This window comes from Amyelois transitella, chromosome 2 (genome assembly GCF_032362555.1).
Source record: "Amyelois transitella isolate CPQ chromosome 2, ilAmyTran1.1, whole genome shotgun sequence".
In the NCBI taxonomy this organism is placed as follows: Eukaryota; Metazoa; Arthropoda; class Insecta; order Lepidoptera; family Pyralidae; genus Amyelois; species Amyelois transitella.
This window is the reverse complement of record NC_083505.1, coordinates 7,182,611-7,209,726: the sequence shown is the minus strand read 5'-3', so window position 1 is coordinate 7,209,726 and position 27,116 is coordinate 7,182,611. Positions and strand designations below refer to the sequence as shown.

Below are 27,116 nucleotides of genomic sequence, written 5' to 3'. Positions count from 1 at the left end.
AGCAATTAAGCTGTGGTAAATCTGAATCCATAGTGGCATTATGACTATAACCGCTTTATGTGAATTTCTTGAATTCATGAATGAATCTAATGATTTCTATTTATTATAATCTAATTTTATGAATGTGGATGAAGCGAAGTAAGTATGCAGAGATCGTGGCAAGTGGAAACAGGTAGTCTCTGCCTACCCCTCCGGGAAAGAGGCGTGATTTTATGTATGTATGTATGAATGAATTTCTTTCCGCTTCTGCTTGGTGGTGGTTCGATTGATCTTATCAGACATTTTAATGTACTGATATCTGTGTTTTCAGATGTTGATTTAATCTTTGCTTTTCAACTCTGTTTCATCGTAATAAATCTGAAACTATACATACCTACTATTCATATACATAATTTTTACACTGCTTTCTATTCTACGTTTAATAGATATGAGTTGAATTTTTCGCAAGTTACCGTTGGCAGTAAGGACAGCTTAGAGCGCTAATGGTAAAACGTGGGTGCAATATGTATTTAAGTTCTTTTCTTGTGATAACTCATCAACCATCTACTGTATATTTTCCTGCCCTGGGCATATTAGACTGTCTGTCTGGAACCAATTTTCTTGCATATTATGTGTCAGTTTCTGTTTAGACAGCTTGCTGACATCTCGCATTTTAAAAGCACCTGCTATCTGTAAACCTTTATAACTTTATGATCATTGATGATTTTTGATAATCAGGAGATGGAAACAAAATATTTTGCTTTCTTAATATTATAATTGGAACTAACCTAAGATGACCCACCGCTTCATCGCACAAAGTACGCTCAAAACATGATTACAACACATTTGCCTAGTACATATAATGAAAAATTCAGTAATATAGATCCTTTTGCCAATTGCAAAGCTATTTTCAAGGGCAAAATTGGGCATTGAATCTTTAAATCCTTCAAATTGTTAATAAAAGCAAAGTTATTCTCGCTCATACTGTGTGGCTTGATCACATTGTGTTATTATTTTGTCCATACATAGACATGTAATTATTTTTTTTGTCTATACTTTATTGCTGTTGTAATTCTGCAGAAGTAATGTGCTTATTTCGATCAACATGTTTCTTTACTTAGAATCTGAGCAATCAATCTCTCTTCAATAAAACTTTGTTATTTCTTTTTTATGCATAACAAACTATTAACTATAAGTTTGTCAATTATTAGTATGTTACACTTACAATTTTTATAGAAAGGGAAACCTATCATTGGCTTTAAGATATAACTAAGATCATTGTAAAAAAAATACTGTTGCGCTGTTGGTTAATGAAATAAATAAATAAATAGACTGACCTCCATGAATCCTCGCTTGCAGTTTTGAATTTTTAAATCCATGGACAATTTGGAGAGTACTATACGAGATATCTGTAGTGGGCTTACATCATCTAGAGCTCACGAGAGAAAGAAAAATGCCGAAAACTTGAAGGATTTATTGTCACGTAATGCTTTAGGAGCATTTTTATCAAAAAATAGTCTCAATGAAGAAGGTTTTACTTGGAACAATCTATTTGAGTATGTGAAAGACTACATATTAAAGGTAAGCATAAAATGATATGTTAAAATATAATTAATAAAAGTATTTTATAATTAAATTTTAGTACTTATCATATTGTCTGGTCACCAATTTGTCAGTACTTACACTCATCCCATAGATATACATGATGAAGCCTTCAAATGGATCCAACAGGCATAATTTAAATAATGGAAAGGTACATTCTTTCTTCCAAAAAAAGCAAAAAGCGAAATGATTCATCATCTCTTACCTATTCATTCATTCATATATATAATCACTTCTATATACCTTGCGGGAACACAGAGCCATCAAAGACTAAACAGCCATGTTCAGCTGTTTGGCTTAATGATAAAATTGAGATTCAAATAGTGACAGGTTGCTAGCCCATCTTCTAAACGAAGAATCCGAAGAAGAATCTCTTACTTATGTAAATAATATTTCTGTATGTTTATCTTTATTGTTATTTATTTGTGTCTATGAATAAAACTTGTGTATTTTTTTCTTACTCTTTAATTGACACCAGTTTAAATATCTGTTTGCTATTTTCTAAAGGTTGACTAGTAGAGTTAAAGTTTTAAATAAATAAATATGGAAAAAAATTGTATGTGCACTCTATGCAGGTGTCCTCGATACCGCTCAGTCCATAAAGGAAAAAGTACAAATAAAAAAATTGCAGAGAAAAAGAGATCAATGGAGGACACTCTACTTAAGTCCATCAACAAAAGTTAGCTCTTAAATTTTAGTATTTAAGATTTAGAGGATGAAGCCCTGCATACCATTTTTTTGCAAAGCATTTTTGTGCATGTATTCTCTGTTATCCTTGTATAAAATAAAAACAATAATAATTTTTAATTCTTTTGTATACTTGTGTAGTTCATGAGTTTTTTACAGGAAGCAGAAAACTATCAGACTTCCAAAACATATCAAAGCACCATAGGACCATTATGTGCAAGTTTACTACATTTGTGTGTTGCTGGAGCTAATAAAGGTTGGGCCATTTTTTAGTATCACATTATTATGAATACTATAGCGGGGCGAGATTGAAAAGTAAAAGCCAACTTCGGGATAACACACTTTGGTAACTTATAAATACAAAATCGCTCGCTAACAAGAAGTGCATATCGCACCGGTTCGCGCGTTGTTTAGAGAGTGACTTGTTCAATGAGGCGCGCGGGCGGTCCTCGACGCAGGCGCTGGGAACGGCGTGGTATGGACGAGGGGGGCGGAGAGTGACGCGATGTCTCCCCGGAATAGCCTACAATGTTGCCCGCTATAATACATATATTATTTAAACCAAATAATGTTCAAGATAGATAGATTAGAATCTATTCTACCGAACTTTTTCAAAGTGGCAAACAAATATTGGTGTACCACTCTGCATTAACTGTTTTTTGATCCTCTAAAACAATTGTTGCGTAATGGCCTTCCCTTCCGAAGAACGAAGCCACCATCTTTTTTCCCACACTTCGACCTCTCTTCACTTTTCGGCGGGCAACTCCTCGAACGGAAACACCCGCTGGGCCGACTGCCTTTTAGTTTCTGGATCATAACAATAAATCCAGCTTTCGTCGCCCGTAAGTATGTCGAATACGGCATTTGAGTCACCTCCGTTAAATTTTTCAATCATATCACGGCACCAATTAACACGACGGAGTTTCTGGGCCTCAGTCAAATTATGGGGTATCCACCGGGCACAAAGCTTCCTGACCTCTAGATGTTCATGAAGGATTTTATGGATTTGGCTCATACCAATGCCTAGACTTGTCCGAATCTGCTGATAGGTAACTCTTTTGTCATCATACGTCGCACAACACTGATGTTTTCTTCAGTCGTCGCCGTAGAAGGCCGTCCCTCACGCAGATCATCGGTGAGATTAGACCGACCACGCTTAAATTCATTGAACCAGTGGCACGAGATGGGGCTTCATTATGAAAGGCTAATCGAAGTCTATTGTAACTTTCTTGTTGAGTTTACTTACACCGAAAGTCATAAAAAATCATTGCGCGAAAATTTTCTCGCGTTAAATTCATATTTTTGGCACGAATTATGTATTTTTGAAATCCGAATTCAATTTTTTAATATATAAATACCAAATGGCCAGTTCTAAAAACTTTCAGTGTCGCCTTCGTAAATAGGCCTTTATTGAGATTATCATTACAATTATTTAAACTTCATTCTATATTTTGTTTTTTGTATGTATTGTTCTGATAATCTGTTGCCAGTTGGCACGGTTTATTTTATCATACTAATTTTATAAAGAGAGCAGATTTATTTGAAGTAGTATAGTATAGTATAGTATTTGACTGTATAAAAAAACAAAAATTTCAAGTAATTCGTTAAAAAAACATTTCATAATTTATTGTTTTAAGTTTATGTACAGGATAACTAGTATTACTACTAACCATAACAACTTTTAATCTGTTTGCATTACTTCTTATCATGGCCCATATTTTTTTATATGTATAAAATGAGTCTTTTGATTATATGTTGCTTACTGGTCTTAATTCTTCTACAGGCCAGACTAGTATTAAATGTGAGAAGATTATGACAGCATGTTTATACATACTAAAAGACATTCAGCTTACAAAAGCGATTGGCGACGCTTATTTAAATCTGTTGTATAAACATATTCTACCACATAATTACTACAGAACATTAATGACCCCTGTTTACTGGGAAGGTGAGTCAACCTTAAGATTAAGTTAAACCTATTTAAAAAAGAGCATGCATATCTCAGGAGTGTCACATAGGTAAATAATCGGCTACGGCATACAGCTTTAAGGAGAATATTAAATATTCACCATGTACAGTGAATATGGGTTTGAATGCCACTGCTATCATTTAACTATGACAGTTATAGTCATAATAGGCGATGTTCTTACGGTGAGGGAAAACAAAGTGAAGATTCTATGACGACGGGAGTCCCATCGTGTAAAAAACGCGATTTCATCAATAGGATAAACCAATTGGGGAAATCCGGGCTCTTCAGATGGTTGAGGATGCAACTGGGACTAACGCGACCATAGTATAATGGGGACTTGCCATATTTAATTCTTACTTTTCATATTTCAGAATTGCTTCATGTCTGCATATCAATGCTTCACTCAAATCATTCCAATCTTGATAATTTTACTAAACTAAGGCTGTTATGGATGGTTATCAAGAATGGCACGTCATCATGTCATCTTACTGTCCCATTAAGGGATTCATTGGCGAAATTAAAGATACTTAGAACATTCAGTGAAAAAAAAATTCTTGAAGTGGTTATTGACATTACCATTTTGCTGCTGGAAGTGGTATGTTATTCATACTTCCATACAAATATTATATAGAATAGTTATTTTTGTATAATCGCAAAAACTACAGGACCGATTTTGTTGATATTTGACAATATATTTGTCTGTCTCTGTGCCAAATATCATCAAGGATTAACAACAGCTTACCTTTTTCTTGTATATTGTTTCCTGTCATTATTTATTGTCAATTGTTTAAAGAAAGGCAGCAACTTTTATATCCATGCCAATGATTGTTATAGAAAAAGCATCTTAAGCGATCATTGAGTTTTTAATATTCAAAGTAAGTCATCTTTGAACCCTTAAGTCTTTAAACCCTTCTTAAATTCGATATTTTATGGTAAGTATCTTACCAAATGACGCGCTTTTGATTTGGTTTAAATTATATATTGTCACGTCTAAATCCCTTGCGGGGTAGACAGTCTTGAAAAGACTAAACCGTCATGTTCAGCTATTATGCTAACGTATTTATGAGATTCAAATAGTGACAAGTTACTAGCCCATCGCCTTTCCCTTAGTCGCCTTTAACGACATCTACGGGTAAGGCATGAAGGGGTGGTATTCTAAGATGCCGGGAACCACACGGCATCGTTAAATTATTTGTACTAATAATTAACCTTCAAGTGATACATTTGCAAAATTAACGGTATTATGAACGTTCGGCTGGCTGATCCTAATTCTTTCAATTCCTTATGTATTGAACTCATTTTTATTTAAGAGTAGGTAGTAACTAAAGTTCACGTATGAAAATAACATTATTTTTGTTTTGCAGCTTGCGCCTGAATATCGATTAAGTATGTGTGAATTTACGGAAAACATTTTATTGTCGTTATTACATTACTACGAACAGAATATCGACCAAAAGAAAAAGGTAACAATAAATTAATAAAAATATCCTAATAGTTCCAAACTGAAATTACTTTAAATACTTATAAATTTTATGACAGTTGATTTTTCTGCTACTGGTTATTTTGCCCATGGGTAGCTTCGAACGATTGATAATCGATTTATTTGGCGACATATCTACCGTTCTAAATGCAAAACTATTATTTAAGGATTTTTTATATTGTTAGTTGTATAATGACATTAAATTAAAAATTCATACCTTAGGACACGTTTTATTAATGTAAGGATGAAAATATATCGTGGTGACAGATCTTTTAAATAGATGACACAAGTTGATGGCAAATATACTCTTTCTTTTGAGATAAATTATAATTCCCTTTGATTTTATATAGAATCTCACACTTGTCAAAAGATTAACGTACCTATAATGCTTTTTTTTTGTAGAACTCATTGTTTAAGTTCCTGGAATTGACGGTAAAAATTCACCATCCAGAAGGTCGATACCAAAAGGAGGAAAGCAGTTTAGCCTATGATTGGACAATTTGGAATAAAAATTTGCATAGTATACTAGAAATTATGTGTATTGAAGTGACATTCTTGCAGAAACCACATAAACAACTTGATTTATCTGAAGTTGGATGTGGACAGTTTTATTCTTTATCTGCATCCGTATACTTTCAGGTAGCTATGCTGAAATTAAAAGTATATAGTTGCTTTAAAATAACATTTTTATGTATAAAAATACTAGATCTTTTTTATTGTAATCGTCACAGAGCTTATTCTTCTTACAGACCTTTAAATTATTAGAAATTGCCGAAACTTCGGAAACTGGCAGTACTCCGAAACGACCTAGGGTCATTATAAACAAAATAAGAAGATTTTCTGATCTTGCCCATGAGCTTACACAAAACCAGATACCATGGTAAAGAAAAACTATTAGTACAAATACTGTAATATGTGTGATAGTAGTATAATACATGCGCATTTATCATTTTATTTTGGTTTTGCAGGTTGGGTGTCATATTATCATATTCCAAGAAATACGGCAGCACAATTGAAACTAATACCTTTTTATCGTTATTGAACACTTTGAATTTTTATATAATAAAAAATATCAATATTATTGATTGGGACAGTTTTACAGAGACGATTGTCTTGATAGTAAAAGAGTTGTCGGGTCGATCGGTACATATAGGGAAAAGGGATGATGCTTTTCTGTTACTGTGGAATTCATGTGTGAGGTACCTGTCCTGCATCATTTTATTTGTGATTTTTATCATAATAGATTATGAATTACAGGGAATTATTTTTTATAAAATACAAAGTTTTCTTTATAATTGCAGATACTCTAAATTAACTGTTTTTTTTACAGACAATCAATTTCAGTCAATGCATTACAAAAACCAATACATAAAATTCTACAGTTTCTATTGACTAGTATCGATTTAAAATATCAAGATGTACAACCATTATTAAAAGTATACTTTGATAAGGCTATGCCAATACATAGCAATAGTGTGGAAACATTGAATGTGGTTTTGCAAAAGATTTTCAACAAATGTAGTAGTTTTGAGGATAGACTAAATTTCTTCACTTGGTTTAAACAGGGACAATTACATTGTGTGGACGCAGTTCAAGCAAGAGAATTAATACTTAGATTGATTCTTAAAGAGAATATCAGCAATGTGTCACAACTTCAGAATGGAAGTCAAAGTGTTTTCTGTGACAATCTACATGAAATATTGTTCAATTCAATCGAAAAAAGTATTCTGTTTAGTGAATTTTCAATTCAGGACGTGGAATATAATAGGCCTGCCACACATAAAGACATCTATTTAAAAGAAGCTTTTGAATATCATTCAGATATCAATAATTTAATGTATGAATATTTATGTGTCAAAACCAAAGAATATGTACATAATGGTACAGAAACAAATAGCAGTTTGCCCGAACTCATTCAGTTTTCGCGAGTTCTGCTGGCTTATTTAGACGTTGCGCTGCATTACAAAATCGTGAGCGAAAACAATATCCAAACAACTGAGATATATTGCATTTTGAAAACAACACTACGGTTTATTTATACTAATGTGACAGATGCCTTAAAAAGTGATGGTAATAATTTAGTGAAAATCAAATTACTGAAATATATTCAAGACATTTTAATTTGCGAATATTATCCTCTTCTCTGCGTCGAAGTACGTCGGTGCATTGATGAAACATTCTTCCATGCTATTAACAACATCGTTAATAAAGAGGATTCACCTGTCGAGGATTTAGAAAATTGCGATGATGAATCTAGTTTGTCTGCGTTGAGATATAATAGTGTAATCTTACTCGCAGCATATTGTCGAAAGTTTGTTAATTATAGAACTGAATTATTGGAGTTGGTATTAGATTACAAAATGTATGACTTCTCTTCATATTGGGATGTGCAGTGTGTTTTTAGATGTATTGAACTTTTAAGCGATAATGCTGTTGCAGATCCTCCGCTAGGTATGCTTCTTATTTATTGTTTAGGAGCGGCTCTAAAATATCAGAATTTATGCTTTCAAATGATGTAGGTTTATTATACCTACATATTTTTTATTTCAGATGGAATTTTTACTGTTATGATGTTCATATGTAAGGTTATGTTTAGAGGGTCTAATGAAACACAGAGACTGCTAATAATCTTGCTATCACTTCTGGACAGAATTTGGGTAAATGATAGTATAAAACAAAACTGCATCATCATGATCAGGGGCTACTTAGTCAGATGCGGTAAATTGCATTATCCACCACGAGTAGCGGCCCTTGTGTACAAATGCGCAGCGAAAATGATTGAGTTTAATAGGAAACATGGAACAGATATCAATTTAGATGAAGATTATTTTATCAAAGCAGTGATCGATGGAACAAAACGAGAGACGCATTGTTTACGGTTGTATTGCGTCTATACCCTGAAATTATTGTTAGCAGATTCCAGCGATGAAGAAATAAAACAAAAGTTATCTGGATTTGTGGATATTTTCGTTGTAGACGTATGTATTTATCACTATCTTTCAAAAAGTGCTGTGATAAACATATCGCTTTATGCTAAATTGTGAAATAATTTCAGGTGCCAGAAAATGATGAACTTATTGTAAAAGATGAATCAGCAAACAGAACAGCTACACTGCTGCATAGTCATGTGGCATTGGCTCAATCTAAGTCCACTTTGATGCATAAAATTGTAACTTCTATTCTAGAAATACAAAAGGAGAAATCATTAGATGAAAATCTTGTAAAGAAAGTTTTGAATATTATAACGATTACGATTTCCAAAAATGATATTAGTTTTCATTTAAATAATCATATATTATATGTCCTCAATTTTTGGTTTCTTAACAAATTCAATGTTGAAGATTTGCCTATTAGTTTGTTTGGAATGGAAAAAAGACAATTATTTCTAAAGAAGCATATGAGATGGCTGATACCAGCAGATATCTTGTGGGCCAAAAACGCAAATATTTACAGTAGTGATTTGTTGAAAGAAACTAAAACAGTATTAAATAAAACCGACAAAGCTATATTTGAGGTAATCTACAATTTTTTATACAAATTTATAAGTTTTTCGCTTTCCACTGTAAATTGTCGTTTTTAAAACTTTATCATGTAATTACCTAAGTTCTTAAACCGTGAGTTGCGGAAAAGGTAACTGGCTGTGGTTTGGGTTTGAGGCGGTAGCAGATTTATTGTATTTTATTTTTTTTTTTTTAGGATTGTTTCTGCAATTTTATGTCCTTATGTTTGCCATACGTTGTAGCCGAAAAGTATAATCTAGAGTATGTAGGGATGACTGAACGAAATAATCAAAAGTTAAGAAGTAGTGCAAATAAAATGTTTCAATTAATGAGAGAAGTGCTAGAGAATGAAAAATGGAGTAACTTGTTTGAGGAGAATATTGCAGAGTTGCTGTTTTTGTCAGCGAAACACCTGAGTGACGCTATAGATGCGGAGAACATGTTCCAAGTTGGATTGCCGCAGCGAACCGAAACCTACTATTATCCCAAGAATGTATTTTTAGCAATACTAGAGTATTTTGGAGTAAGTTCAGTTTTATTTTTGTGTAAAACAATAAAAAAGCAATATGATATCATTAATGATATAAGCTATATTTTCTGCTTTTTTTTGTTGCTTTGTTAATATCTTCATACTCTTGTTTTATATTTTTTTAGGAGTTGACAGATGAGAATATTATGCAGTATCTCTGTGAAAACCAATCAGTTGCAATATTTAAAGCACTCTTCAAGTTGTGGGATAATATTCTCAAAGAGCACGTTTACGAATTTAAAGTGTTGGCTTTGAATGCCTTTATTACATTTGTTCAAAACATTCCATTGGGATTCACGACTGATGCATTTATATGCAATTTTGTATGCAATAGCGTTACACAAGCAATTAAAGATTCTGTTGAAAAAAGAGAGGTGGAAACATTAGCTAAAGCACTGCATTTAATTTTGAAACTATATTTACCAGAAAAAATTAATCATCTTCGCATTGCTGCGTCGCATCTATTGTCGATTTTAGTCATAAAAAAGGAAGATGGTTTTGATGAAGAATGCGCTCCTTTATTAAGTTCTCTCGTGGAAGATCTAAAAGATTGTTTGAATGATAGTGAAGATGTTGTAGACTTCATAAATGCGCTGTCTCAAGGCAATGTTGATGATGTTTGCACAGCGTATCCACAATTTTGCATTAAACTGAAACAATACAAAACGAGTTTGAAATGTCCAAGGTAAAGTAACGTCTTTTGTTTATTATGTGTATGTATATAAATACATATGTATCACCTTTTAAAACTTTCTTAAAATAATTTCACATTTACAGCCATGAATCTCTTGTAAACATGCGCAAATTTTTGACTAACAATAAAAACTTTATTAACAATCTATGTGATGAAATAGACAGAAAAGGATTTTCCGAGAGCTGTGAATCAAGTTTAGTACATCAAATAATTTACTCTCTCAGTAACATTTTGAATAGAACTACAGATAAAAAGGTATGTTATGGATAACGAACGGAAGCTAGGTATGGTATTGAAATTTCCATTAGTAGATGCTTCTTAGAATTCACACCAGTGACGAGGTAAGCTATACTATTAATATAAGTAATATTTACTAGGCATTAAAGCCGAGATCTATATATTATTACCACGCCCCACTAAGAAGCGTGGTCTGACGCGTTGGATGCAACGACGATTAAGTCCTTCCTTCTAGCAATAGATTCATTATGGGTGAGGGTTCCCTGCAAGGTGGCTGAGCGCAGACTGGAGTTGCTCCCTAAAACTACCTGATTATCCTAATGCAGGACTGTGATCATAGGGCTCCTCCTCAGAGAGGTGAGGATGTCACCGGGATTGGACCATGTACGAGTATATTATATTGCTGTATTCCAGTAGAACGATTGATGTTACTGCTCACAATATTTGAGAATTACTCAAAATAACGCTAGGAAAAGTTAATTATTTAGTGTCTTTGTATTTTTTTGTTATACATATGAAGTAAGTATTTTTTATTACAGACTATAACAGAAGCTTGTAATTGTATATCTGCAATTGGTACATACAACTTGAAAACTTTGGTCACTGTATCGCCACCCGACCCATCTCAAATAAAAATAATGCCACCGAACTCTTATTTCACTACAATTTTGATGAAATCACTTTCTAGTGTATTATTCGAAGAAGGTCCGAATCTCACAAAAAAAGTAGCGAAGGCCCTTAATAAATTGTTGAAATTCCGTGACGGTATAGATGCATTGAATCGTGAAGGTGGGTACACAATACTAGATGGTAATGAGTTCCAATATACAATATTTGTGTTTCATATACATTTATTGCGTCTTTATCCCTAGCGGAGTAGACAGAACCAAAGGTCCTAGAAAGATTGAAACGGTATTTATAACATTAATTGCTTTATGTTAACAAGGTGGACTTACTTATGCTTAAATTATCAGTACTGTCTTACAGTACTGACAATTTAATGGAAGAATGAAACAATACGAGTATTTTTTAATTTGTTTATCTCAAAATTTTTATTTTACAGATGTTGATGAGGTCAAACAAATACTGAAACCGTTTGAAACGGCAGAAGCAAATACTGTATCTAATTTTGAAGTCAATGATTCTAAATTAAATTGCTTCTTTCATTCCTCAAATTTTTGGTTGCCTGTCTCTAATGAGAAACATTGCGTTTGGCTCACTCGAGTCACCTCTGCTTTCTTAAATATATTGACATCATCAGATAATTATTTGAATGAACTGCAAGAAGTATGCACATTGAAGGTAAAAAAAATAATAACTTTCCAATATTTTATGCTTGATGAAAACAAAGGTATTCAGCCTTGCTAGAAAAATACCTTCTTTAAATAAACATTCATATTCTAAACATATTGTGTAAACATGTTATTCGAACATATTTTAATGTCCCAAACCATAACATTGGCATAAAATTGCATTGAATTACAGCCCAGTCTTGCCCAAAAAATGTTGCCGTCATTGATCGGTCTGATGCTTAGTTGCGGTAGTGAAAAATGCGAACGAATGATGACTACTCATATCAATAATTTCTTCAAGTATATCTGGGATATTAGCTTCGAGTACAAAATTGAAAACAGCGGCAGTGACAGCAATCACAAGAGACTTGCAAATATTCTTACTCACGATCACAAAATGATTATTCAGTACGTGTTGAGTGTGGTCCACTTTGTGCGCCTACAAAGTAGCCATTATCATTCAAGGCAAGTGTACTTTATTGTATAATTCTTTAAATTTAGGTACTTTATTGTAGGTAACTGATAGAAATTAACATATTTATAATTTTAACAGTGATTTTTTCTGCCAAATATAAGTTTAATGTAAGATTTGGTTTCTTTGGCGGATTCTTCCACGAACGTGAACATGTAACGTTATGTGTCGTTAACTGTTTGCCCCTCTGTCTGACTCTTGAGTTTACCGATATCATAGAAAAGCGATATGCCATAATGCCTTATCAACAACCAACCTTATCAACGCTCGTGGAAAGCTACGCAGGTAATCTTGGATATGTATTTGCTTTTTTCACTATTAAAAGTCTCGAGGTTGTAGACGGGCGCGGGCGGCTGCTCAGACATTGAATTACTTGCGATTGGAGTATGACAAGGTCGCGTGGGCGGCGACTGTGGCCGACCAGAATTTGGCGGCGATCTATTACGGTGAACTGTGGGCCATGGCGCAGAACGACAGGGTACCTCCACCATCACCCGAAGCTACTACCGTTTTGGAAGGCGGCAAAAATATTCAAAGAATATTTAGAAAGGTATTAAGAATTTTTTTGTTCAAATTTTGGTAGGTAACTATTGAAGTTCCTGTATTTTGGACACAACAGAAAAGTTGTTTTTTTTAATCACCTAGTAGTCTCTGCCAGCCGAAATAATCCCGTAGTTGTAAAAAGCAACACTTTACACGTAAGAATAAAATTAACTTTAGCTTCGCCGAATGTCTCCAACAGATACATTCTGTTTTGATTTACCAGTGTTTCGTGTCAATCGGCGAAATGGACGCGGTAGATGGCTGCGGCACCGCTCACTTGACTATTGAAGATGAGAGGCGGCGGCATCTCCTCCACACGGGGAAGTACATAGACGCGTTATTACTACACGACATTGCGCTGTCGTGCGGCGACGCGACCGCGGTTGAGTTGCAGTGCGGCACGCTTCGGTCACTGCAGAAGTCGGGACTATTCCATTTGGCTGTGCAGCATACCAAGTCTTTGCCGGAGAACGACGAAATAAATGATATCAAATTTGAATGTATGGCGACCCTGGGTGAGTAAGAAGTTATTAAAATATGCTAATGAAAAAATTTGACAACGCTTTTTTGCTTTCAAACTTCCAGTTCGCAATATTTTTTAATTAATCATTGATGCTTTATTTATTTGAGTGCAACAAATTTTGTTGTGATATTGTAACTTATGGATGTACTGTAATATATAATTATAAATAACGTGTATTATCATAGGTGACTGGAGTGAAGTGATAGACACCCGCGACTTGGAGGAACAATTGAACATTTGCAACCCGCAGTCCATAATAAAAACGTTCCGTTACGCATGTCTCAAGGACTGCCTCACGGTAGAAGCCAAGCCTAGCATCAAAAAAGTTGAGCTGTCGTTGAATAGAGCTAAATTAGCAATATCGCGCCTTTGTCAGGATCTCAACATGGAAAACTGCCAAAACGTATACAAAGTCGTGGCAAAGCTACATTTATTTAGTGATATTGAAGATTATGTTGCCGTAAGAGCAAGTGAGCGGCCATTGCATGCGTTACTTACTAATTGGCAGCTTGAAAATTTGCCTGCGTTCCAGGATTTCAAACATTTGGAAGATTTGATATCGCAGCGCAATTTAATACTAGAGCATGCAGCAAAGGCCCAGGCAAATGAGATTGAATCTATAGTGAGACTTCAACTGCAATATGCTGGTAACTCGTAATTTCTTTTCCCCTACGAAAGCGAAACCCAGAGTACTAATATTTCCCCCATTTCACTGAAATGTCGTATGCCGTGTAATAATATAACCGAGTTGCTAGTATTTTCTTAAAGTTATGTATTTTTGTGTGTGTATTAAGTCGTCACCTGTAAATTGCCTAATAACAATACTAATACTTGCTCTTAGAATTCGGGCTGAAGAATGAGAGAGTGCAACTGGCGCAACGTTTCTTGGCGACAGTAAAAAAGTTGCGTCCGTCGGAGGAGGCGGCGCTGGTGGAAAGCCAGATATCTTGGGCGCGCGGGCACACGGACATTGCCCTGTCGTTACTACGCGATGTTGTGTCTAACCATACTTCCAATGACAGTTTTAAAGCCAAATCACTGAGGTACGATGATAGGCTGTAATATTAATATATATTTTCTTTGGCAAATTTTTTTCAAATTAACTATTAATTTGCCTTTGATGTAAAAAGGAAAGTCTTACTGAACAGGAATGACTTCATGTCATTTGGTATAACTTATTTTTTCCTTACGATAATTATGTACTAATATACATAGATCGAAGACCCAGTTCCCATTTAATCTTTTTTAAATATTGAGAGAGCCTTTGATTTGATCTTTGTGTGAGTGAAAAATCTGATGATATTATTACCTATGCAATAAAAAAATATATTTTTAAAAATAAAAGCAACACTTGTTTTTAGGCAATATGGATTGTGGATGGCGGAATCTAAATGTGATAGTCCTAAAGATATAGTGAATAAGTACTTGAAGAAGAGTCTTGACATTTTGAATAATACTCATGATGAAAAAACGAGGCTAAAATTATACAACGATATTGCGAAATTCTCTGACGCAGAATATAAAAAGGTTTGTGTTGTAATTCTTTGTCCCTTCAATATGAGTTTGCTATTTTACTCTTACATTTTATAGTGAGACACATATCATATATTGTGTTTATTTAAAACTTTAGACAAAAATTTTAGTCAAATATCTGGGAGTTTGGCTGAGGTCTATGCTCAATCAGCTGAGGATAAAAATATTTAAAAATTACTATATTTTTACCTTATCAACAGGTGGTTGCATATATCAACTCGCCAATATTCCAAAACAAAGTGGACTGTCTAAAGAAAATGCAGGATACATGTGCGTCGTCGCAGCAGACCCAACAACCAATGACAATGTGAGTTATTTAATAATCTTATAAGGCCTGACCTAAGGTGATGGCGGTAAAGGACCCGCCATTTCGCCCACGTGAAGTACAATTTCATTTACAAAAAGCGACGATAATTCGGCATCTACAAAAAAGCGACGAAATTAGCACCACCTACAAAACGCAACGAATTAAACGCCACCTACAAAAAGCGAAGAATTTAGCACCATCTACAAAACGGGTTTTTCGCAAATCCCACGGGAACTATAGTTTTTTTCCGGCATGTAAAAGTACCTTATGTCCTTTCCCATACTCTTAATTAAATATACGCAAAATTTGAAGAAGATTGGTTCAGTAGATACGAGTAACCCGTGAACAGGCAACAACTTTTACATTTATAATATCAGTTGGGATTAATAATATAAAACTACAATTACCCTTAACCTTAAACCCTACTCCTTTTGTATTATAGCGACGACAAGGTAGCATTGAACACCAACAATAAATTTATGCATTTGGAAGAGGCAGAGATAGCTTTTACCAAAGCTGAAAAAGAGAACTTCCTACATTCTGCTTTGAGGTAACGTTTCCATGTTGTTGCAAGTAATAGTACTTGTTGAACTGGTAAACCTTTGCTACATATATAATTTTTACAGATATTACTTACTTTCCTTGGCGCAATGTGATGAAAATAACCTGTCAATATTTCGTGTGATATCGCTATGGTTGGATAATCCGGGCCTGGAGGTGATAGACGGCTGGCGTCCTCTGCAACATCTTTTGGATTCCATCCCTTCCCACAAGTTCGTCACAGTGTTGCCACAGCTGGCGCCCAGGCTCACTACAGACAATAGTGTGTTCGCCAATAATCTCAAGAGAATCATAGGTAAGTATTTTTCTTTATTATGAACTAGCGACCCGCCATTACATTTATACATATAAACCTTCCTCATGAATCACTCTATTTATTCAAAAAGACTGCATCTAAATCCGTCGTGTAGTTTTACATATATCATCATATATACATACAGAAGGACAGACGCGGAAAGCGACTTTGTACAAAGTGATATTCTGTATGCGGATTAAGTGGATAACGTAACGGGCTTAGTTCTTTGAAGTCTAGCAAGATTTTTCGAAACTGAAAATGTTTGACATGCTTCAAAATCACTTATATGAAATATGGAAATTTCGGTGATTGTAATAATACCAATTTTTTTTATCACATTATAGAAAGGTGTGCTAGAGATCACCCCCACCATACCTTGCCTATCCTGTTCAGCCTGAAGAATTCCGACAAAGACATGTATATTCTGAACGCCAGTGCGAGTCCGACGGTCGCGCAAAGAAAACGTTCGCAGGAGCCGCGCGTGGTGACCGCAGAAGCGCTGGTCAGGGATTTGGCGAAGGACCAGGAACTCTCTCTTATTATAAGTCAAATGGAAAAGTTGTGTGATGGTAAGTAACGATTTCAAAATTTAAATCTGATTGCATTAAATTGAGTACAAGAATATTTATTTTTTGTTCCACCTATAAGCTAGTGTTCTGTTATTTAGTTTTGAATATTGATCTCAATATTATATCTGATGTTACTTTTATTTTAATTTAATGTGATAATTATTTATTTAAGCAACAATTAGTTTTGCCAACTTCACGGTGAAAGCAAAGGCTTTAACCAAACAGGAGATTCCTTCAGCGGAAAACATTCACAAACTGAACAGGCTGGACGCCGTGCCAGTGCCCACCGTCCCCATACCCGTCCGCCATGATTGTAATTACGACAATCTACCCAGTAAGTACTTATTTGTTGCTATCTTTCTGGAGCTAAAATCGGTTTCAATTCTTATAATTAAGGTATAAAGCGAAAATGTGCTGAAAGATTGACAAGTTGTCAACTTAATATACTGTTGTCTAACTTAATTCAGACTGGAAGAGACCCCACTAGGCCCCCGCCTTTGTACAGTCGCCCACGCAGAAATATGAACTAACCCACAAGGAATAATCAATGATGTGAATCCATCAAATGATGTAATATGCAGATCAAACAAAATCACCAGAGATTTAAAAAAAAACATTAAATTGTTTATTATTCGATACATTTTTTTGAATTAGTTCTCTTTGCAGCGTTGGTATCGTTTGACAATTACTTCGAAATTATGGGCGGGATCAACTGTCCTAAGAAAATAAATTGTAAAAGTTCCGATGGTGTTACAAGAATTTTGTTAGTAAAGGTAAGCTTGAAACTTGAAACATATCTTAGCACCATTTTTGTAGTATATAAGACTGCAATAAATAATGTTAAAATTTAATGGTGTCCAACGCCATTGGAAATTGTAAAAGTATTCACGATTTTTGCAACTTCAAGTTTGATAAAAATTTTAAATTTTAACAAATTATATTTTTATTGATAACATGTACCATACTTCGTTTTAGGGTAGAGATGATTTGCGACAGGACGCCGTAATGCAACAAGTGTTCAACATTGTCAACACATTATTGGGAAAGAATGACGTCACTAGTCGAAATAATCTACTCATTCGCACCTACAAGGTACAATATCTTTTGACTACTAGTTCAATATCATACTCTTTATATTTAAAAAAAAAAGTAATTTTATAGAACTTTAGATGTTGTTTCTATTCAGTACTTTGATGAATCACTTACCATAGATAACACTGAAACCAAAAACTTACAATTATTATTCAGTGGAAAATAAATCATAGTTTTTGTGAAGGATTTCGAATGTACCAAAAATACTTTATAAAATGTTTTTGGTATTTAGGTGGTACCCTTATCAAAACGGTCAGGTGTTCTGGAGTGGTGCGTGGGCACCATTCCGATTGGCGGGTACTTGACCGGCGCTATTGGAGCGCATGCGCGGTATCGGCCTCAGGTAAAATAAATAGTTTTTAATATTTTGATGATGATGAATATGTAAAAACGTACAAACAAACATCACGCCTTTTTTCCAGAGGGATAGGCAGAGACTACAGCTTTCCACCGATCATGCTCCTTAATGCTCTCATTTTCCACGCATTTATTTTTCTTTCGTGCTTCTTTTGCCACACCCAACTTTCACTCCCATACATTAATGTTGTTTTTATTTGTAATAATATTAGTTCAACCTTGCCTCAATTTTGTATGCTCCTCTTATTGTCAGGTTGGCTGGAAGAGAACCCACTTAGAGATAAGTCTGCCTTTGTACTGTACTACTATTTTATATTTGTAAGGTACTACTTTAGTGAACAATAAAGCATTTACTTATATTGGTTAACTGTATTGGTTATCTATCATAAGTTTATATAATAGCTAAGGGATGCAACCGATAACACACAGAGCAAATTAATGATATATTACGGGTATAGTCCACATAAGTATTTTCTATGTATAAATACAGCGTGAAACATTAACATAGAATGAAATATTTCTTTATTATTTTTTGTATACAGATAAAGTTTCAGCGTATGTTTTAATTTTGTCTTGATATTGACAGGACATAACATGTGAAGCTGCTCGTAAAACATTAGCAAATTGTCATGAAACTGGTAAGTGCAACGAGGAGAAATTGCGGGTTTTTAAGAAGATACTGGAGTCCTTTAAACCTGTATTCCACTACTTTTTCACGGAGCACTATCTCGATCCTGTGTCTTGGTATGAACGACGACAAACTTACACTAAAAGGTGGGTAAAATATAAGTGTTTGCTAGTTTGCTCCCTACTATATTGGTTTTTAATTGTATTAATAGCTTGTTAAATACGTAAAATTTCTTCAAAGTGGTTCACTTTTTGAATAGTATTCCAAATCCGAGAAAAATTCATAAAATTTTCATAAAGTTACAAAATAGGTATATTTACACCATCATATTAGATATCCAAGATAAGTAAGGCTGGAAATTCCTTTTTTGATGTTTATGTGCCTCTTGTGACAATTTCGATACTTTTATTAAACTTTAATCAAACCTACAGTGTTGCTGCTTCTTCAATGGTCGGATATGTGATGGGTTTGGGAGACAGACATGTGCAAAACATACTAATCGACAAGGAAACTGCTGAAGTGGTCCATATTGATTTTGGTAAGTACTTGTACACTTAGTTTACCGTTTTACCTATACACAATACTCGTAGAATGTTAGTTACCTTCTATGTTATTATATTCACTCGTTTAAGGTTCTCAAATTATTAATAATAATTCTTCCAAATGCGTGTATGTAGGTGTCGGTCACCTGTCCGTTACATCTAGAAAGTATTACTTGTACATACATACATATGGTCACGTCTATAACCCTTGCGTAGTAGACAGAGCCAATAGTCTTGAAAAGACTGAATGGCCACGTTCAGCTATTTGGCTTAATGATAGAATTGAGATTCAAATAGTGATAGGTTGCTAGCTCATCGCCTAAAAAAGAATCCCAAGTTTGTAAGCCTATCCCTTAGTCGCCTTTTACGACATCCATGGGAAAGAGATGGAGTGGTCCTATTCTTTTTTCATTGGTGCCGGGAACTATTCTCGTTATAACAACTAAGCTGTCCGCTTGAAACCTCTAAGAATGCAATGGACAGCAAGCTATGTAGTAGTATGTAGATATTTTTATTTCACAAATAAAAATATATATTTATTGATTGTTACGAGAATGAGAGAGAGAGAGAGAAGGTAATAGATATTTAAAAGGAAAGTCAAACTCAAGTCTTTCAAAGATGTTGATTTGCTTAAATGCTTATCTTTTTAGGATTTGCATTCGATCAAGGCAAGATTCTTCGCACACCGGAAACAGTGCCGTTCCGCTTGACGCAGGACATTGTAGCCGGTTTTGGATCTTGCGGAGTGGAAGGAGTATTTAGGAGGTATGTTTTAGTATTAAGTGTGGATCCAACAATGGAATGAAAGAAAGCAACCTAAAATATGAAAACTTGAGATGATGAGAGAAATCTTTGTTATATTACCTACTACATATTTTTATAAGCATGAAGTGAGTTATGAATATGGATCGAGCAAAAGAAGTATGCCTCTGCATACTTTTTTCGCTTCATTATCGTGGCAAGTGGAAAAAAATTGGTCTCTGCATCCCTCCGAGGAAAAGGCGTGATTTTATGTATGTTTGTATTTTTAGATGTTGTGAGAAAACAATGCAACTTCTCCGAGACAACCAAGAGACTTTGCTGACCATTTTAGAGGTGCTGTTGTACGACCCGCTCTATTCGCTAACATCGTCGCGGCAGACTGCTCAATCCGCTTTCAGGAGCACTGCAGTTGGTGAGTTATATTTTCTTTATTTTTGGTTTCCGCCAGCAGAAAGTTATAGTTATCTATTTTTTTACGAACAGTAAAAACAAAATCCAGTTCCGTGCTTAAACATCTCAAGCCAAGTAAGGGTACACGTCAGGCCAATGAAAACCAGCGTGAATGTTGGCATGTTTGTAGGTTTTTGAAGAAACAGGATGAGAGAAGGCCTCCCTCGCCTTCATTCAACTCATTCGTTGGCCTGGTGTGTACATTTACTTTAAAGGTCTATTTCCACACATGCCCGTCCTCGGGAAGTTCGGAGTCTAATAAATATTTTTTCATACATTTGATTCGGATTAACACTGCTTATGCTTAATATATAGCTTAATTGTCGACACACACATCCTGACGGACGTGTGTGATCGATCTATAGATTATGTATGCCCGGGCACGGCCCTGATGTTTGATGTGTAGACCTTCAACAGTTTGCCTGTGCATAGGTGGTGGTGGCGAGGGTCGCGAGCGGCACCACCTGGCGGCGCGGGCGCTGCTGTCCGTGAGCAGCAAGCTCGGCGGCACGGAGGGCGGCGCGGCGGGCGGCGTGGCCGTGCCCGGGCAGGTCGCGCGGCTCATACACCAGGCCACGGACCATAACAACCTGTGCCGCCTCTTCCCCGGCTGGCAGCCTTATCTGTAAACTGCTGTGCACGTGTTGGTAGGCAGCCCTACCGTTAAACGTCTGACACGTCGAATGGCTGCCCTTATGCTGGTTCTAGACATTTTTTTTTGTCCGTACCGTACCTCCGTGTCGTATCTGCGTTGCGATCGATAACTCTGGACGCGTAATAGTATATATTATACCTTTTTGCGATGGATCGGAACGAACCTATCTCCGTATCGAAACACCTTACCATCGTTCCGTATCGAACATGCCTCCAAACTTTCGTTCTTTGATAGCAGCCTATGATTCATGTCCCGACGCGTTTGAACCGCACCACATATGTAGCATGAATATTCATAGAATATTACCAAGCGAACTCTATATCGTCTATATAACCAAAGGTATAGGGTACTTTTGTATTATGTGCTCATTATCAGTATAAAAAATACCGTTCACATAATCGAATATTACCATTTATATGTGCCACGAATAACCATAGATTTATTATTGTGTTATATCTTATCATGTTACCATTTTAACATTTCATTCCAATTATAAAGTTAAAACTTCGTTTGCAGCATTATTAGTTTTGTTTGAAAACTCTTTATTGCTTTAAAAAAAGAATATAACAAAATACAAAACTGTCGTTGGATTTAGAAGAATGTATATAATGATGGATTTATTCCAATTAGGTTCCTCCAGTCAACCAAAATATTTAGCCATTTTGATATTTCTATGGTTGACTTTTGTTATATTTATTTCTAAAATAGAACATTAAATTTAATACACATAGTTGTAGTGATTAGAATATTACCATTTACCCTTTTTTTTCAAACTGAGACACATAAACCCGAGGCAGATCAAAAGCGAAGGTGTGCATTTTATATCATTGAAATCAAACAAGGCCAACAATTTTTGCGTGCGTGACTGCTTTTAATTGAATATTAGTTTGGTACGCTATTGTGCCATAAATATGGTGTATTCGGTGTTACATCTACTAGGCTAAAAATCGCTGGCTTTTACACCACGCATCCGGTTTCAATGCAGTTTTCATTATGAGATGAATCTTTTAACCGAATATCTGAGATTTTTCCTCAGAAGTTAACGAAAAATAAACCAACAAAAAGGTAGTTAAGTAGCTGGTTATTGGAGTCTAGCAAATGTATTGGAATAACGAAAAATAAACCAACAAAAAGGTAATTAAGTAGCTGGTTATTGGAGTCTAGCAAATGTATTGGAAGATAAATGCATGCTTTTATGAAATTTGTATTCAGAGCATTAGAAAAAGTCAATAGATTTTATAACAAAAGCCAACGGATTTATGGGAGTGCCTCCGTAATGTGGCCAAATGTCGCCAAAAATCTACACGGGACTTTTATTGGATAATTTTTTTAACATTTATACTTACCTCAACATTTCGTGCCAGTGAGGGATGATCCTTAGCTAGGTATAAGGTTAGGTATAAGATTCGATATGAAAATATCTGATAGTTAAAACAAAGAAAGTTGGGTTTAAAACTGAATGTTGTATTAAGTACACAACTATAATTATTTTATAAACTTATTCAGATAATCGTATATTACTTAAGACTTATCATGTATAATTGGCATAGATTCGTGTTATTTTTTTTTCTTATAGATACTAATAAGTATAAATTATAGTAGCTGTTCTCTTAATCACACAATTTGATACGATTTTCTCTATCAGCGAGAACGTAATGCGGAGGATTAATAATATCCCAGTGAGGCGGAGAGGGTTTTCTTTCGTAATATAATAAATTAGTTAAAAATGAGCTTACAGGAAGTTTTCTTGAAAAATAAGGTTTCGAACCTGTCATTAATATACCAAGTTGATAAATACGTAGTTTCTAAATTTTCTGACTATTTATTAACTAACGTCTTATGGTGCTTTATATAAGGTATCTTTAAACTTTAATCTTCAACTATAAAGTTGATAAAATGAAGCATGAAAAAGATTGGAAGCGGTAGCTTTAAGGTGGTTTTCATTTATCAAATATCTATCTTCAATGTATTTTTGTTAAAAAAATATGTGTCAGTACTGTCGTGGTAGTAGGTACTATGAAAATTTTAGACTAAGATTGAAGATAAAGAACAGGTATGGCCATGGGCATATTGGACAGTAAAATTTGAATAATATATTTTATAAATGGAATACCACATACGTTACTAACATACAAGTACGTGATGAGAAGGAAAAATATGTGATAAAAAAGAACTGAATGTGGAATTGATAGAAATTTTGAAGTGCCAATGCGATTTATAAAGAGCGATTTGAATTAAAATAAGGATGATTGTAAGTAATATAAAAAATACAGTATAAGTAGTTGTTGCATGTTTTATCGATTCCTGAGTAGAAGTGTGGTAAGTAAAAGCAAAACAGCCCTAAATTAAACCCAATTATTTTTTTCTGTTGTAATTGAAGTATTTTTTGTTTAGTTTCTTAGTGTTATAAACAGAACAATTATTTGATATAACAATTGGTTAATATTCATTATTAGGGTAAAGATATTGAAACATTATACAAAATTTGCCGTGTCATTATGTAATAGTCTTATTATTATAAAAACTGATGTAGCAAATGATTGATTCAATACATTTATTTCATTAGTGTGATTTTTTATTGTGATTTAATGTTGATAGGTTTGTTTATTTGATGTTGATTCATTTGTGTAAGATAAGTATTATTTGTTGATTGTTCAATCATTGTTACAATATTATTTGTTTCTTTTTTCGTCTATTCGACGAGTTGCTTGCAAGAAGCTATACCGCCTATACTGATATCTGACAAAAAAGGCGTTTGAAAGTTTTTATTTTTTTCTTCACTTTTAGTTCACTTTAAAGCGTGGTAAAAGTGCTAGTTTTGGTTTTCTATGTAAGTACTATTATTAATTTTATTGTGTGACTCTGAGATACTTCATATTTCATTTTATGAAGAATATACCTAAGACTAATCCACTCATTCCAGGAAGATATTATATGCATTTTTAAGATATTATTATATGCATATGGTTTATTTTATTATCACGTCAATATTGACAAAAAATTTTTTTTTGTTAAATCGTTGGCGCTTCTAGCGGGAGAAATTGGCAGCAAATCGAGGGCCTGGACCCGGTTGTGCTCTTCCTGAGAATACCCGGGGTCGGTTTTTATGACGATATTGGGGCACAGAGCATATTCCGAATGTTGTAACTTATAAAGTGGGTAACAAAATTTGTCACATTAATTATTATTAGACCTAACATGCTTATATTAAAAATGAATGATTTGTGTGAAAAAATGAAACGAAAAATTAAATTGCTTGTTCTTTTTGTAAATAAATTTTGGTATTTAGTTATAATAGAGTATAGTGATTTTTCTTCACTTTCATTTTATTGTATCTATCAGCGCAACTTATGGCTACATCATCTATATTATGTTCCGTTCTGTTAGAGATAAGAATGAATGTCAATAAAAAACATAAAAAGAAAATTGCCTTATTAACTGTCTTCTTCCCAATTTAATACGAACCAACCCAATGGTAGAATAAAAAAAAATGATTTTAGTATTGTATCACAAAGATTAAGTTGCTTGGAGGTGCAGGTTCCCTCATGAGATGTTTTTCCTCCTGCCGTCACCCTTTCACCCACCAACTTCATCCACCGGTGGGCCCACGGAAAATTTCTGTTTACCCGTGGACCCACTGCATTATGCGGGAAAATATCGCTATTAATTCAAAGTATATCGATATCAATTCAATACACTCGCCACCCGTGTAGAAACTAGCCGCTTTTTATCTCACCTCAAGAGAATGATTAGCAATCAACTACTGTAAGTAGGTACATAAGTAAATATGTACTCAGTAAACCGCCATTGGTGGGATTTAAACCTGCGCATCACGCTACGCTCTTTTTTGTCCAGATACCTTAACCGTTCATCCACCGAAGCTTTCTCTCAGATTTCTAATAGGTAAGCCATAATACATCTATATCACTACATAGCCATATTACACTTGTTATTTGTCCTGTGCGAAGCCGGGGCGGGTCGCTAGATTAATAATAAAATAAAGAGGTATCTACTTACCTAAGTAATGTTCGTAAGGGGTAATCTTCTCGTAACGAAATAAGGAACCAGTCATGTAAATTATTTATCGTTAAAAAGGTTGTAGGTACATTAAATGCCGGTTAGTACCACGGGCGAGGCCATGGGGCCCCTTTGTTGTTATATAGGTATGTCAAGCTGTAATTTCCGTACATATTACAGAATAGCTGGAGCACGTGATCCAGATCTTCCATTTTTTCATCAGGTTGATTAACTTTTGTTAAGACGTAAAAAAAAACTCGTAGATTTAGCTGGTCTATAATGGTTATGCATCAGGTGTTCCAGATCTTTGATTTTAATACGCACTAACAGAAAATGCTTATCAGGTTGAACAACTTTTGTTAAGACAGAAGAAGTTCTATATAATTCGGATGATTAAGCTGGTCTATAATGGTTCTACATCAGGAGTTCCATTTCGATCATATTCTTCTAAGATCTTCGATTTTTATACGCTAACAGTAAATGTTCATCAGGTTGAACAACTTTGTTAAGTCGTCATTTCGATATTTCCTATAGTTTAGCTGAGTTATTTTGGTTCGATACCAGCTGTTCCAGATTCCAAAATAAATTATACCTAAAGGGTATAATCAATCTGGAATCAAAATAAATTATACCCTTTATAAATTATTCCTTTTTAGCTTTTTAGTATAGCTTTTATACCTGGCGAACATGGCCAGGTATAAAAGCTATACAACGAAAAAAGTTTAAATCCGTTCAGTAGTACCGAAAATGTACGTATGTACAAACAGACTTTTTCAAATTCATGCTCGGTTACTAAATCTTCATCGTTATAAATGAGGTATTTTTTTGGAAATACACTCAATGTACAGACAAATTTGTTTTACTGTTTTATTATAAGGTTTGATTATTTTATGTTTTAGGAATTATTTCTAAAAGCAAAATCAATCGTCTTAGCTGAGCTAGCCTACATCGCTTAGCCATAACAAAGAAAAAAGCTGTCTTTTATCTGTGCGTCATTAAGTCATGTCATGTGTAATTTATTTTATGTCACTTTTGTTTCCATGGTTACCAAACGAATAAACATTGCAGTTGTTTGGGCTACCAGTGCAGAGTGTAGGGATTTAGAAAAATGATACTGTTCTGTTGTAATGAAAAAAAGAAGGTTCCATGGCAGAATTGCACGTAATAGGGCATTTACAGAGTGCTTCTAACTTTCAAGAGAAGACTGCATTGTTTTGTCGATATTCGTTTCAAAGTGGTTTGTACAAAAAATTTTATTATAACGATGTTCAAAATATATTACAGCACTGTTGAAAAATTATTTATTGGTTGTTTTCAAGGACCCAACTGGACAGTCATCTCGGGATATTCTGAAGGTCAGACAATATCTGGGAGGCCAGACCATAACAACATAGTAGTTTGGACACATCCTATTGATCTGCACTATATCACAAAAGGAATTCAAGGTTCTAGTTTTTATTTATTGTACCATTTATACAATACTGTACTAGAGGGTGTACAATCCATACTTTATTTCAATCCATTGTTCAGTATTGGTTTGTCTTCCCTTTGAGTATCCAAATTTCATGTAGTCATTGCATTATGCTAACTTTAATTTAAAAATGTGCTCTTCACCACCACGAGAGCGACAGTTATATATAGTTGCCCTTGTTTAGTCTAGATTGATATCTACTTAATTTTTTATTCCTTGGCAACCTTCTTGGTATACGCTATAGCAACGGTTGCCATGGTTTTGTTTGTTAGAAAAATATCAGATACTAGCTGTGCCCGCGACTTCGTCCGCATCAAATAGTTATTTTGGGCATGACTGAAGCCCTCAAGGATGAATAATTTTCTCCGTT

The 27,116-nt window shown here is 34.5% G+C and overlaps 1 protein-coding gene across 6 annotated transcripts; it reads left to right on the top strand.

Moving 5' to 3' along the window:
* On the top strand, positions 1 to 24,658 carry LOC106133607 (serine-protein kinase ATM). Of its 6 annotated transcripts, none has more exons than XM_013333399.2 (36): positions 1 to 15; positions 1,339 to 1,560; positions 2,428 to 2,524; positions 4,052 to 4,216; positions 4,609 to 4,832; positions 5,602 to 5,700; positions 6,120 to 6,356; positions 6,467 to 6,597; positions 6,686 to 6,916; positions 7,048 to 8,168; positions 8,268 to 8,695; positions 8,773 to 9,231; positions 9,414 to 9,740; positions 9,872 to 10,431; positions 10,524 to 10,695; positions 11,217 to 11,466; positions 11,741 to 11,979; positions 12,163 to 12,434; positions 12,781 to 12,991; positions 13,208 to 13,499; positions 13,693 to 14,154; positions 14,349 to 14,550; positions 14,869 to 15,034; positions 15,241 to 15,347; positions 15,790 to 15,897; positions 15,974 to 16,203; positions 16,548 to 16,772; positions 16,945 to 17,106; positions 17,439 to 17,545; positions 17,748 to 17,864; positions 18,097 to 18,207; positions 18,808 to 18,995; positions 19,281 to 19,387; positions 20,042 to 20,156; positions 20,423 to 20,565; positions 21,036 to 24,658. In XM_013333399.2, the coding sequence occupies exons 2-36, from the start codon at positions 1,357 to 1,359 to the stop codon at positions 21,230 to 21,232; spliced, it is 8,466 nt and encodes a 2,821-aa protein (XP_013188853.2). In that variant the 5' UTR covers positions 1 to 15; positions 1,339 to 1,356; the 3' UTR covers positions 21,233 to 24,658. The 6 variants fall into 6 exon arrangements, with proteins under 6 accessions (XP_013188853.2, XP_060801768.1, XP_060801741.1 ...); XM_060945785.1 differs by having other exon boundaries at positions 7 to 138; XM_060945758.1 differs by having other exon boundaries at positions 7 to 214.
* The last annotated feature ends 2,458 nt before the right edge of the window (positions 24,659 to 27,116 follow it).